This window comes from Notolepis coatsorum (assembly GCF_963971535.1).
Source record: "Notolepis coatsorum genome assembly, chromosome: 3".
NCBI classification, from domain to species: Eukaryota; Metazoa; Chordata; class Actinopteri; order Aulopiformes; family Paralepididae; genus Notolepis; species Notolepis coatsorum.
In genome coordinates this window covers 173,863,522-173,877,326 of record NC_140167.1, presented here as the reverse complement: position 1 = coordinate 173,877,326, position 13,805 = coordinate 173,863,522, and the positions used below count along the sequence as shown (strand labels likewise).

General features: G+C 45.5%; 1 protein-coding gene across 1 annotated transcript in view; it reads left to right on the top strand.

The window, feature by feature from the left end:
- Positions 1–13,579, top strand: part of LOC311226063 (TBCC domain-containing protein 1-like) — a gene marked incomplete at its 3' end in the record, with an annotated part of 45,240 nt that extends 31,661 nt beyond the window's left edge. Inside the window, exons 10-12 of the mRNA XM_084311440.1 lie at positions 3,228–3,420; positions 11,443–11,685; positions 13,307–13,579. Coding sequence (XP_084167566.1) covers positions 3,228–3,420; positions 11,443–11,685; positions 13,307–13,579 — 709 coding nt within the window. The remainder of the gene's footprint in view (positions 1–3,227; positions 3,421–11,442; positions 11,686–13,306) is intronic.
- Between the last annotated feature and the right edge of the window lie 226 nt (positions 13,580–13,805).

Here is a 13,805-nt window from a genome sequence, read left to right as displayed (position 1 = left end):
ATGCGTTACATTCCCCCAGTGAGAGTCCTCGCTGTCAGGTGAAAAGAAGCGGCTGGCTGACTCCACATGTATCGGAGGAGGCATGTGGTAGTTCTACACCCTCCCTAGGCCGACAGTGGGACAATGCGCGCAACGACCAGGAAGGGAATTAACGACTCAATTGGGATGGGAGCAAAAATACAGAAAAAGTGAGAAAAAAAAGAAAAGAAAAAATAAATAAATACAATAGAAAAAAAATAGTTTTACTACAATGAAATGGCTTCTATGGGGACTCTTGGGGAGTAACACATGAATACAATTGGGCTCATTGGATCCACAAGAGTGTCAGATTTCCAGTCGTACCCCTGCTATGCAATTCCCAGATTGTATGCAGAAATGATCAAATACACCATTTTTTGAATAGGTGAAAATAACCCATCTTTATTTAGCATGCAAAAAAACTGCACGGTTCTTGCCTCAAACTGCATGTGTTTAGCATAAAGTGGGCATGTCTGTAAAGGGGAGACTCGTGGCTACCCATAGAAGCCATTTTCATTCAGACATCCTGGGGTCAGAGGTCATGGAACCCCTTTGGAATATGTTTCCCCCCAAAAAACAAAACTTTGCCCAACTTTGGAGCCTTATTTAGTCTGTAGTTTAATATACCAGTATCTTCACTAGACAGTCTCACCTGCAGGTCTCGAGGGGTTAACACAGGAGACTGATATTAAAGGAATGTTATTGTACTGTATTTCTCACAGGGTGAGGTGAGGAAAAAACAAGCAACATGCTACAATATAAGCAATGGATTCAGTGCAAATGTGCCAAGTGAACCTAAATAATCCCAAGTTTGCCGTTTGGACACATTACTACCCATGTCTTTATGAATGTGAATGTATATTTTGTATGAATATGCCTTTTTCCATTAGCATTTGATTGTGGTCATTTGCCGAGGCCTGCTGTGCCTTGTAATCGACCTTGGCATTTATGAGCTCTTCCGGTACTTCAGGCCTGTAGACCTCCTTCACTTCATGGCCATGTTGGTGGACCTTGGTGCCTGGCTGGTGGAATTGGCCATTTGCTCAAATGTTAAAACGTTTCTATAAAAAAATAAATGCCACTTCAAGAAGCAAAATAACAACAGGCTGAATACACCATCAGAATTTCAAACTCCTGATTACCCGATTCCCGCTGCCTTGGTTGTTGTGTTTTGAAATAGTATATGGAAGTGAATTAGTCACCTGCTCATTGAAATGCATTCATCTATCTTTTATCTTTTATCTTAAAAACATAACGATGGCTGTGAAGTGAAGAGGTTGAATGGCTTCATGCAATTTGTATTCTGTTGAAATCCGGTCTACTCGTTAGAACAGCTTGAAGGAGGTAAAGTCCAAACGGAACAGGACCGTTGCAATACACACCTCTGAAAGGGACGCCTCCCAAGGCAGTATTTCTCTTATATAGGTCAATGTACACCTATATAATAGGTATAGGTACTGTACACCTGGACCCATATTCACAAGGCTTCCCAGAGTAGCAGTGCTGATCTGAGGTCTGTGACAAGGAGCCCTCGTCTTTAATAACCTTATTCAATCTCAACCGATCAGTGCTCCTGCTTCCGAGAGGCTTTATGCAAAATACGGTCCCATCTAAGTTACATTATTAATGTCGTAGAGAATATTTATGTATGTAAACTATCCAGAATGCTGTCAGTTCTTGTCCTTGTTTCAATAAAAGGCCAGTGAAGGATATTATGTATAGATTATGCTGTTATGTCTTACTGCAATAGCTTAGTCGCCAAACATCCCTTTCTGTTTAATTGCACTATGCCCACTACAGTTACGAGATGCAATCAAGCAATATTTTTTTAAGAGCACATGTTTGTTTTGTTCCCATTTTAATTGTAACAAACTGAATAAACTTGTAAAAGAAATACATGTACAAAGACTTCCTTTCATCTGTATCTGCCGCAAACGCTACTGCTGCACACTATTCCAGCTAAATAACATTTCAATCAATACATACTGTTGTGGAATATTTTAAAAAGGAGCCTAACAGTGAAACTAGAAATTCAGATGAGTCAAGTATCAAAAGAACAGAGTTTATTTTCTGTGGCCACAGAAAAGTATCCTCAGTTTTCAATCAGAGCCAAGTGAAACACGAGCATCTGACCACAAAGTGAGAAAGAACTCTGGTCAGACTTACCATTAAATACACCAGCTGGGAATGACTAATAAAAACAAAGATGAAAAAATTTAAACAAAGATGGGTTTAGGGGTTTTGTCATGTCTCACACAAGACTGATATGAAAATGAAAACGAAAAAACAACAAGATGTGATTTTCTTGGACATGTCATATCTAAGTCAAGCTGTCCTGGGCATCGGCCGTTGTTTTAAGAACACTGTTAAGACCTAGTGGAGAAATATGTATTTAAACGGCTATGAACATTCCCAGTAAGCTGTACAAATGATGTAATAGAATGAAACATCATATTTTCTATAACAATACACAGTTAGGTAATGTAAGATTATAAAATACAAGTTCTAAGGCTTGTAGAATAGTTACGCATTTGGACTCCAATTGTACCTTTGGCAAAAAGGAGTACATTCACACACAAGCCTGCATGGTGTGCGTGCTACACATCTATCTGGGCTCAAACCTGCATGGTGTGCGCGCTACACAGCTGTATCTGGGCTCACACCTGCATGGTGTGCGCGCTACACAGCTGTATCTGGGCTCACACAAACCTGCATGGTGTGCGCGCTACACAGCTGTATCTGGGCTCACACAAACCTGCATGGTGTGCGCGCTACACAGCTGTATCTGGGCTCACACAAACCTGCATGGTGCGCGCTACGCAGCTGTATCTGGGCTCAAACCTGCATGGTGTGCGCGCTACACAGCTGTATCTGGGCTCACACAAACCTGCATGGTGTGCGCGCTACACAGCTGTATCTGGGCTCACACAAACCTGCATGGTGCGCGCTACGCAGCTGTATCTGGGCTCAAACCTGCATGGTGCGTGCTACACATCTATCTGGGCTCAAACCTGCATGGTGTGTGCGCTACACAGCTGTATCTGGGCTCAAACCTGCATGGTGTGCGCGCTACACAGCTGTATCTGGGCTCAAACCTGCATGGTGCGTGCTACACATCTGTATCTGGGCTCACACAAACCTGCATGGTGTGCATGCTACACAGCTGTATCTGGGCTCACACAAACCTGCATGGTGTGCGCGCTACACAGCTGTATCTGGGCTCAAACCTGCATGGTGTGCGCGCTACACAGCTGTATCTGGGCTCAAACCGGCATGGTGTGTGCGCTACACAGCTGTATCTGGGCTCAAACCTGCATGGTGTGCGCGCTACACAGCTGTATCTGGGCTCAAACCGGCATGGTGTGCACGCTACACAGCTGTATCTGGGCTCAAACCTGCATGGTGTGCGCGCTACACAGCTGTATCTGGGCTCACACAAACCTGCATGGTGTGCGCGCTACACAGCTGTATCTGGGCTCAAACCTGCATGGTGTGCGCGCTACACAGCTGTATCTGGGCTCAAACCGGCATGGTGTGCACGCTACACAGCTGTATCTGGGCTCACACAAACCTGTATGGTGTGCGCGCTACACAGCTGTATCTGGGCTCACACAAACCTGCATGGTGTGCGCGCTACACATCTGTATCTGGGCTCACACAAACCTGCATGGTGTGCACGCTACACTGCTGTATCTGGGCTCAAACCGGCATGGGGTGCGCGCTACACATTGTATCTGGGCTCAAACCTGCATGGTGTGCGCGCTACACAGCTGTATCTGTGCTCAAACCTGCATGGTGTGCGTGCTACACAGCTGTATCTGTGCTCAAACCTGCATGGTGTGCGTGCTACACAGTTGTATCTGGGCTCAAACCGGCATGGTGTACGCACTACACAGCTGTATCTGAGCTCATAGATTTGGTGTGATTTGGTCGGTGGGTGTTAACAGGTGCGGGCGGTGGAGGAGGGGGGTAAGCTGGCAGGGCTGGCAGCCTGGCACGTGTGTTATGGTGCGGGCGGGGGCACCGGGTGACTGGGCTCTGACCATTATACCGTAATCCTGCCGTTGTTTTCTGGAAAAACTGAATAGTGCTAGAATCACTGACTCAATTTTTGGATCTCATTTTCATGACAAAGCGATTGTTCCCCCCCTGCCTCCGCTGTGGGCGTTTGTAAAGGTGGGAGGGCATGAACGGGCTATAAAAGGGACCGGTGGACGAGAACGCAGACATCCAGACGTCCATTCAGGGGAGACCACCGCCACTTAACGTCCAATAGCCTACACACAATGTCAAAGATGGGCAGGGTGAGTACCAGGACGGTGTGGACACTATGGACAGGTAGATGGAGGACATGATAATAGTGTAATATGGAAGACAGGGACATGTTCATCCTTATCTGCAGCAAACACTACTGCTGCACACTATTCCAGCAGAATAACATTTACTGCAATACATAAATTAGGTAATGTAAGATTATAGAATACACGTTCTAAGGCTTGCACAATAATAGTGTGATATGGAAGACCGGTACTGAAGAGTTATCATATGTTATTCTGCCTCGGATTGAAAAGAAAACCTTTAAAAGTAAACATTAAAACTTGGGGTTTGAATTATACCGACTGGTTTAACTGAGAAAAGCAACAATTCTAGACTTCACTGTAAAGTAGATTAAAGGGGCACTTCACCAAAAAGCAATGCCGATTTATTTTTGCACATAATCTCACACACAAAAAAACGAAACCGTTTTAGATTAGATTAGATTCTAATTTATTGTCATTATACAGTACAACGAAAATAAGTTTGGCATCCAACCAGAGTGCAAATGCAGCAGTAAAGTGAGCAATATACAATGTACAGGTTATTAAATTGGGTACAAAATATGCAAATGAGTACTACAGAGTGTAGTGCTAATCAGATGTATTTACAGAGTCGTAGTATAGTTTGATTGATTGATTGAAAACTTTATTAACAGATTGCAGAATGGGTACAGTACAGCTCAATACATACAATTGTTAAGGGGATGCAGACCAGAGAAAGACTTTCGTCTTGTTTACATCAGGGTCCCCCATTTTCAATTCATCGTAACATATGACATACATGTCATATGTACAGCTGACTTCCGGCTTCAACATGGACGGTCGCATTTTACGTAGCTCCCGTAACCAACGCAACAGAGCAACAACAAAAAAGTACTTTGCGCATTTTCTACTTTCCCTCCTGTGGATTATGGATTTGTACCTGAATTCACAACTCAAGCAGCAACTCCAGACAGAAGTGGAGGGTAGCGAAAACGTAAAACAGCAGTCCCATTGCGACTTCTATTTGTTAACGGGCTCGGAGAGGAAACATCCAGCCTTCGGAGCCACGACCATCCACACAGTACTTACTGCAAATCCGGAACGAAAGAAATTACCCCCGGCAGGCAAGTGTAATAAGAGATCAATGTTTTTATTATATCTGCTCATGTCGGGTGACATTCATCAGAACCCTGGTCCCGTAATGACACGGAACCAGAGACTACAGCAAGAAGCGATGGAGGTTCCCATCGCGACCAACAGCATCAACAACGCAACCTGTGGCTACATCCACAGCGCGGGCGGCGAAGCTCCCCCAATGACGCCACAGCAGACGAGCACACGTGAGGCAGTGACGAGAGGAGGTGAACCGAGGGTCGAAACCATGACGACCATCTCGACGCGGGATGTAAACATCTCGACGCCCGATAGCCGGCTAGCTAGCAGAGCTAACAACGAAAACAACCAGGAACGAGTCCTTTGTTGTTCCAGCACGGCACGGGACCCGACCCCCCCCTCCCCCCTTCTTTGTTGTTCCAGCACGGCGCGGGACCCGACCCCCCCCTCCCCCCTTCCCACCCACAACAACACAGAGGAACAGATCACAAACGAACAATACTTCGAACCTGCCAACATCAATGAAATAACCAACGCCAATGGACTGAACATTTTTCACATTAACATTAACAGCTTAAAAAACAAATTGGATGAAATCAAACAAATATTCATAAATGGTAAGGCAAACATACTGTGCTTCTCAGAAACTAAGCTCGACGATTCTGTAAAAGATCCAGAGATAGAGATTGAGAACTACTCAATAATCAGGAATGATAGGAACAAACATGGAGGTGGTGTCTGTATGTACATACACAAGGACACCAAATTCATCAACAGAAATGACCTGAATCATAAATCAATTGAAACTGTATGGGTGGAAATCCTATTCGAAAGGGCGAAATCCCTACTGGTTGGCACAGTCTACAGGCCGCCAGATCATAGTGGCTTTTATGATACACTGGATGGGTGTTTAGCTGGAGTTGAGGATGTAGACAAAATTCTTATTGGAGACTGGAACACGTATATCCAACGAAAAGATGCACCCGTCTTCAAGGCCTTCAGTAGGTTTTGTGATCTGCATGGCCTCAGCCAGCTAATCACCCAACCCACACGTGTATGTGAATCAACTCAGACTACCATTGACCTCATTCTGACCTCCGACAAGTCCAAGATCTCAAATAAAGGGGTTATAGCATGTGGGTTAAGTGATCATTATATGATATTCTGTACCCGAAAAAAACTAAAACAAAAGGCTGGCTGCCACAAAACAGTCACATCTAGAGACCTCAAAACCTACTCTAGCGAGGCCTTCAACCTTGAACTGGAGAGTCTGGACTGGTCAGATGAACTCAATGGTACACTGGTTGACGAAACATGGCTTGGTTTCAAAACCAAATTCTCAGCAATACTAAACGACATGGCCCCCCTAAGAACCACCAGGGTAAAAAATCGCGCTGAGCCGTGGATGCACTCCGAAATACTGGCCGCTATGAAAACCAGAGACAAAAAATGCTCTGAGTTTCGTAAAAGTCAGTCAAAGCTTACTAAAAGCACGAGCAGTGAACTCCAAGCCCACGTGACTGAACTCAAACTAGAAAGAAACAGACTAAGAAACGACGTAAACTCCATGATCAAAACTGCAAAAAAGAATTTCATCAATGACAAAACTGAGGAAAACAAAAACAAACCACGTGAACTTTGGAAATTACTCAATAATCAACTAGGATGCAGTAAAAAACTTAAAACCAGATTCTCAAACATAAACATAAAAACGGACAACACGCTCATCACAGACAAGCTGGATGTAGCCAATTACTTAAACATTTTCTTCACAAACATAGCCACAACACTGGTAAACAAACTACCCTCCCACTCAGGGCTTTATGGGGTAGAACACATAGTAGCTTACTACAAAAACCTAGGGGTCCGAAAGGACGACTTCAAGCTGGAAATGGTAACAACAGATGAGGTACTCAATAAACTGAGCGCCCTCCAACCTAACAAGGCCACTGGCCATGACAACATCCCCTCCAAATTCCTCAGAGACTCAGCAGCCGCCATCACACCAATCATCACACACATAATAAACCTCTCCATAAAACAGGGACACGTCCCCAAGGACTTCAAAATTGCGAGGGTGACCCCTCTGCACAAAAAGGGCAGCAAATTAGACCCAGGCAACTACCGCCCTGTTTCTATTCTCACCTCCATCTCGAAAGTCATGGAAAAAATAGTCTACGAACAGGTCGAAAAGTACCTAGCGGAAAAAAATCTAATCTACGAATTCCAATCTGGCTTCAGAACATCCCACTCCACTGACACATGCCTTCTCTATTTGAATGACCACATCAAACAAGAGGTGGACGCAGGCAAATACTGCGGCATGGTCATGCTGGACCTACAAAAGGCCTTTGACACGGTCAATCACTCCATTCTGATTGACAAGCTAAAAGCAATTGGTTTTGATAGTCTATCAGTGAGCTGGATGCAATCCTACCTTGAGGGGAGGGAACAGATGGTGGAGGTAAACGGTACCCTATCCCCCCCCCTCACAGTGAGCTGTGGTGTTCCACAAGGAAGCATACTAGGACCGCTACTGTTCCTAATTTATGCAAATGACATGTCGTCAGCTTGTGACTGCAACTTGTTCCTGTTTGCGGACGACTCAGCCCTGCTGGTCTCTGACAAGAACAAGTTACAGGTTGAAAAAACCCTCAGCTCGGAACTAGGCAGAATCTGCATATGGCTCGCTGATAACAAACTATCATTACACATGGGCAAAACAGAGTCCATTCTCTTCGGTTCAAATAACAAACTCAGCAAGACCGACGGCTTCTCAGTTACAGTGGGTGACAATATTGTCACAAGGAAAGATGAAATTACCTACCTGGGTTCCATCCTAGAGGCTAATCTCTCCTGTGACAAAATGGCATCCAATGTAATAAAAAAAGTCAACCAACGAACTCGATTCTTGTACCGGATCTCCTCTCTGGTAAACAAGAACACCCTGAAGACTCTGGCAGGAGCACTCATTCAGGGGTACTACGACTATGCTTGCACCTCATGGTACCAAAGCACCTCAAAGGCGCTAAAAACAAAATTACAAACATCTCAAAACAAACTGGTCAGACTACTGCTTGACCTTACTCCTAGAACCCACCTCACCCCTGCCCACTTTGACAACCTAGGATGGCTTAGAGTAGACGACAGAGTACAACAACTTGCAATGAGCCTGGTCTACAAGATACACTACACGACCAAGGTACCCATGTACATGTCAAAATACTTCCCAAAGGTCAGTGAATACCACGATCACAACACCAGAGGGAGCTCCACAAATCATGTTAAACCCAGATTCGGCTCAAATAAGGGACTAAACACGTTTCGCAATTATGCCACATCAATGTGGAACGCCCTACCCAAAGCTGTAAAGGAATGTGGATCACTACCCACTTTCAAAACCTCTCTCAAGGGACACCTACGGGAGACTGCAATTCAACACTGGCCCCTGTAAATATCCTAACCCAACCCCCTCCAATGTACAGTCATTTACCTAGTATGGTTTTGTCAATAGTTCAATGTACAATTGTGTTTGTTTGTACAGTGTCTCCTCCCCCCCCCCCCTCAATGTACAGTGTTACTTGTTTATACAGTGTGCCCCCCGCCCCCCCCCCCCCCCCCAACCACCTCCAATGTAAATTACCCAGTATGGTTGTCAATATCCCAATGTACCCAACCCCCCCCACCCAACCTCCTCCAATGTACAGTTTCTACGTCAAATGTATATACTCCCTTTTCTTGACTCCTTCTGTATCACAAACAGTACTGTATTTGCAAATCTGGTATGTCATAAATGTATAGATGTAGCAGTACTGACTATCTGTATGTCATGTATGTCATATATGTCTATATGAATTGAAAATGGGGGACCCTGATGGAAACAAGACAAACGTCTTTCTCAGGTCTGCATCCCCTTAACAATTGTATGTATTGAGCCGTACTGTATTGTACCCATTCTGCAATCTGTTAAATAAAGTTTTCATTCATTCATTCATTCATGACATACAGATAGACAGTACTGCTACATCTATACATTTATGACATACCAGATTTGCAAATACAGTACTGTTTGTGATACAAAAAAGAGTCCAGAAAAAAAAAGTATATACATTTGACGTAGAAACTGTACATTGGAGGAGGTTGGGTAGGAGTGGGGGGGGGGAGGTTGGGTAGGAGGGGTGGGTGGGGGACACTGTACAACTGTACAAACAAAACTGTACATTGGAATATTGACAAGACCATACTTGGTAATTTACTGTACATTGGAGGGGGTTGTGTTAGGACATTTACAGGGGCCAGTTTCGAATTGCAGTCTCCCGTAGGTGTTTTTTTAAGAGTGTTTTTGAAAGTGGGTAGTGATTCACATTCCTTTACAGCTTTGGGTAGGGCGTTCCACATTGATGTGGCATAATTGCGAAACGTGTTTAGTCCCTTGTTTGAGCCGAATCTGGGTTTAACATGATTTGTGGAGCTCCCTCTGGTGTTGTGATCGTGGTATTCACTGACCTTTGGGAAGTATTTTGACATGTACATGTGTACCTTGGTCGTGTAGTGTATCTTGTAGACCAGGCCCATTGCAAGTTGCTGTACTCTGTCGTCTACTCTAAGCCATCCTAGGTTGTCAAAGTGGGCAGGGGTGAGGTGGGTTCTAGGAGTAAGGTCAAGCAGTAGTCTGACCAGATTGTTTTGAGATGTTTGTAATTTTGTTTTTAGCGCCTTTGAGGTGCTTTGGTACCATGAGGTGCAAGCATAGTCGTAGTACCCTTGAATGAGTGCTCCTGCCAGAGTCTTCAGTTGTGCACACATTCATTTAGTTCGACGGTTATTGAGAGTAAATTGAGTTTGAATATGGCCACCAGGATGTCATCGGGGACATTGAATCCTTGTGTTGTGTTAATTACAGCTCAATGAAATGATCAGGTATCAGTCCCTATAAGACGAGGTACTGCTTGTATTCAGGATTCAACGTCCCCAATGACATCACTGGTGGTCATATTCAAACTCATTTACTCTCAATAACATGTCAAACTAAATTAATGTGTGTTTTTGGATGTGTGAGATTATGTGCAAAATAAATTCGCATAGTTTTTTGGTGAAATACCCCTTTCAAAAAAGGTAATTCTAGCTAATTGCTAGATAAGCAGACAGAGAGACAGCACTGGTCAGTTTAGCTCCGCCTGCCTGTGGCACCAGGTGTCAGGAGGGATTGTGTCAGCTGGATGTGAACGTTGCACTAACCATCGGTCCAGTAAACACATGGTTTTAGGACTCTGACATGTATAGGTTATTTGACAGGTGTAAAAACCTTGAGTTAACGTGGTTTAGTGATGCAGATAGACTACAATGGATTTTTTATCACAGGGTTTTTGCACTTGCTGAATATTTAGAGAAAGCTTAGGATAAACGCACGAAAATAACGTGATGTATTTTGGCCTCTGATGGTGTGCATGGTGTAGCTTAGAAACCATGGGAAGTGATTGTTATGGTCAATTGTTGTTTTTGGTGTTTTATAATCCCGTAAGGGATGGGTCGTCAGACATGACACGGAAATAAAATGTCATTCATTCATATAGGAGGCAGCGCTGCAATGCATTATGAGTTTAAAGTGTTTCGGCTCAACGCTTGGCTCACAATTAAGGGACAATCTGTAAAGTTTCTGAACAGAGCCACGAAATACTGAGGCTGCTCCAGTGAGAAACTAGGACCTGTCGTGGAACCGGAGAGGTTGATTATCTACATGGTCAAATCTTCATGGTTGACACATTTATTGTTAAAGAATCAAATACTAATTTAGGTTCAGGAGTTTGGTCCCCCCAATTCTGTGAGCTTGCTTCTCAGCTTTCTGGGAAAAGGGGGCAGGGTTTGTGGGGAGCGGCGAACAGGTGAAACAAAGAGTAGGGTGTGAGGGGGGAGGAAGGGGAGGATAAAGGGGAGAGGAAGAGGTGTGAACAGAGGCCTCAAAGGAAAACATACCACAATGAGCACCGCATGATTCTTTCCCATCCTCTTCCAGATCGTCTTCTACGAGGATAAGAACTTCCAGGGACGCCGCTATGAGTGCGACAGCGACTGCTCCGACTTCCACGCCTACCTGAGCCGCTGCAACTCCATCCGGGTGGAGAGTGGGTCCTGGGTGGTGTACGAGAGGCCCAGCTACATGGGCTACCAGTACGTGCTGACCAGGGGCGAGTACCCCGACTACCAGCGCTGGATGGGCCTCAACGACCGCCTCAGCTCCTGCAAGACCATCCACTTTGTGAGTCACACTTCTGCCGAGACCCACAGCTCAAAGTCTTTAAGATAAGATAAAGGAAGGGCGGCTACGTGGCGTAGTGGGCAAGGCGCTCGCCACGAATGACGGAGACGCTGGGCTTGCCTGTCCGAGCCCAGCGCTCCACATTGCTTTCAGTTTAGCTGGCCGTCCATACTAATACACATTGGCCGTATTAGGGGGTGGGAAACTGATGGGTGGGGATCGGGCGTTGTGGACAGCGACTCCTACAGGTCGGTTGGTGCGCCTGCGCAGTAGAATCAGGAAGTGTCGGGGGCAGTGTGAGCCTCCCACGCGTTACTCTTCGCCACTGAGAGATCGAGCTGCGCAGGTGAAAAGATGCGACTGCTGTTACCTCAAGTACCGGAGGGGACTTGTGCTATGTATGACTTAGTCCACATTGCAGCCGGCTTGTGGGAGGCAAGAAACAGCGTTCGTGACAGGGGAGGGTTGAATTGGATGATACGAAATTGGGATGGGAGAAAAATATAGAAAATGGGAGAAAAAGTGGATAAAAAAAAAAAAAGAATAAGATAAAGGAGATCATTAATAACGTTAAGATGTTACTAGTGAATGAGCCGATAATAAAAAGAGGACTCTGCGTGATGCCTTTAATCAACTGCATGAGGGGATTGATCGGACGTCCCGGACCTCGTTTCTGCGGGAACTGACCGACGGAGCGTTCCTCCAGCGGCCTGATCGACTTGTTGATCAGAACGACTGAAGCGCCAGAACCTCGTTGCTCACTCCAGCATATTAGTGAATGAGTCGGACACAGCGATCAGATCCCTTTGTAGAACCGTACACACAGTTTTATCATCCTTCGTTTATCCAGGGAAGATTTACTGACCATAAATGCGCTTTTTCAAAGCAACACTGTGCTACGCACCCATACGGTTCCATGTATTCACACCTTGAGTAGTTGCTGAAGAGAGCAGTAGTTGAGGGGTTTCTCCACCCTGTTTCCTCAAACCTTAAGGCCACCATTGCCCTGCTGTATGTGTGGTTCTTCAGGAAGGAACCTGTGGATCTCTAAACTCTAGGTGCCAAAGTGAGCGACACAGAACCACTCTGCTGCAGTAAAACAACAAAGGAAGGCTCGACTACAGGCTTCCCAATGAGGTCATGTAATGAGGTTGATGTAAACGCGTGGCCTCAGGGCTTCGTGGACGGAGATCAATACCGTCGTTCCATCTCAACGACCGCGGTAGAGTTTTAATCACTATCGCCTCCCAGCTGACCTTGTGCCAGGGAGCGCAATTATACACACCTCTTGATTGTGTTAAGATTACTGAAACTAATTGAGTCAAATTGTGTAGAAAACCCTGTATGAAACTGATTTCTGCATCATGGTCATATGTATACAGTGTACAAGTGTGACGCAGTGTAGATGCTGTATGTTTCTAATTTGGATCAGAATCTCATCTCCCTATATCCCTCCTTACTCTTACCCCACACCCCATCTTTCTTCTATAACCCCCTGTATTAACCCCCCCCATCCATCCATCCTCTAACCCCTCCATCCATCCTCCTCTTTCCATTCCCACACATAACCTCTATCATTCACTCAACTATCACTATCCTCCTCCTCCTCCTCCTCCTCCAGGCCAGTGGGACCCAGTACAAGATGCAGCTCTATGAGAAGGCAGACTTCGGGGGCCAGGTGTTGGAGGCCACGGAGGACTGCCCCTCGCTGCTGGAGAAGCTCCGCTGGAGGGAGGTCTGCTCCTGCCAGGTGCTGGAGGGCTACTGGCTCTTCTACGAGCTCCCCAACTACCGCGGGCGGCAGTACTTCCTGGAGAAGGGCGAGTACTCCAAGCCCGGCGACTGGGGTGCCGTCAGCCCCGCCGTCCAGTCCTTCAGACGGTTCACAGAGTGACTCGACCTCCTTCCGCTCGACGAAGCCCCGTGCAAACAGACCCGATACCATTTATTAGAGCGCATCATGAACCTATAACACATATAACACACACAACCACTCTTTATAACCGAGGTCTCACCTGAAATAAAAAAAAACTGTCTGGTAAGCAAAAGTTGTAGGCATTCTTTGGATTTCTGTGTGTGTCTTTGCATGATGCCTGAAACCTAAAGGTCCATTCCTGAAA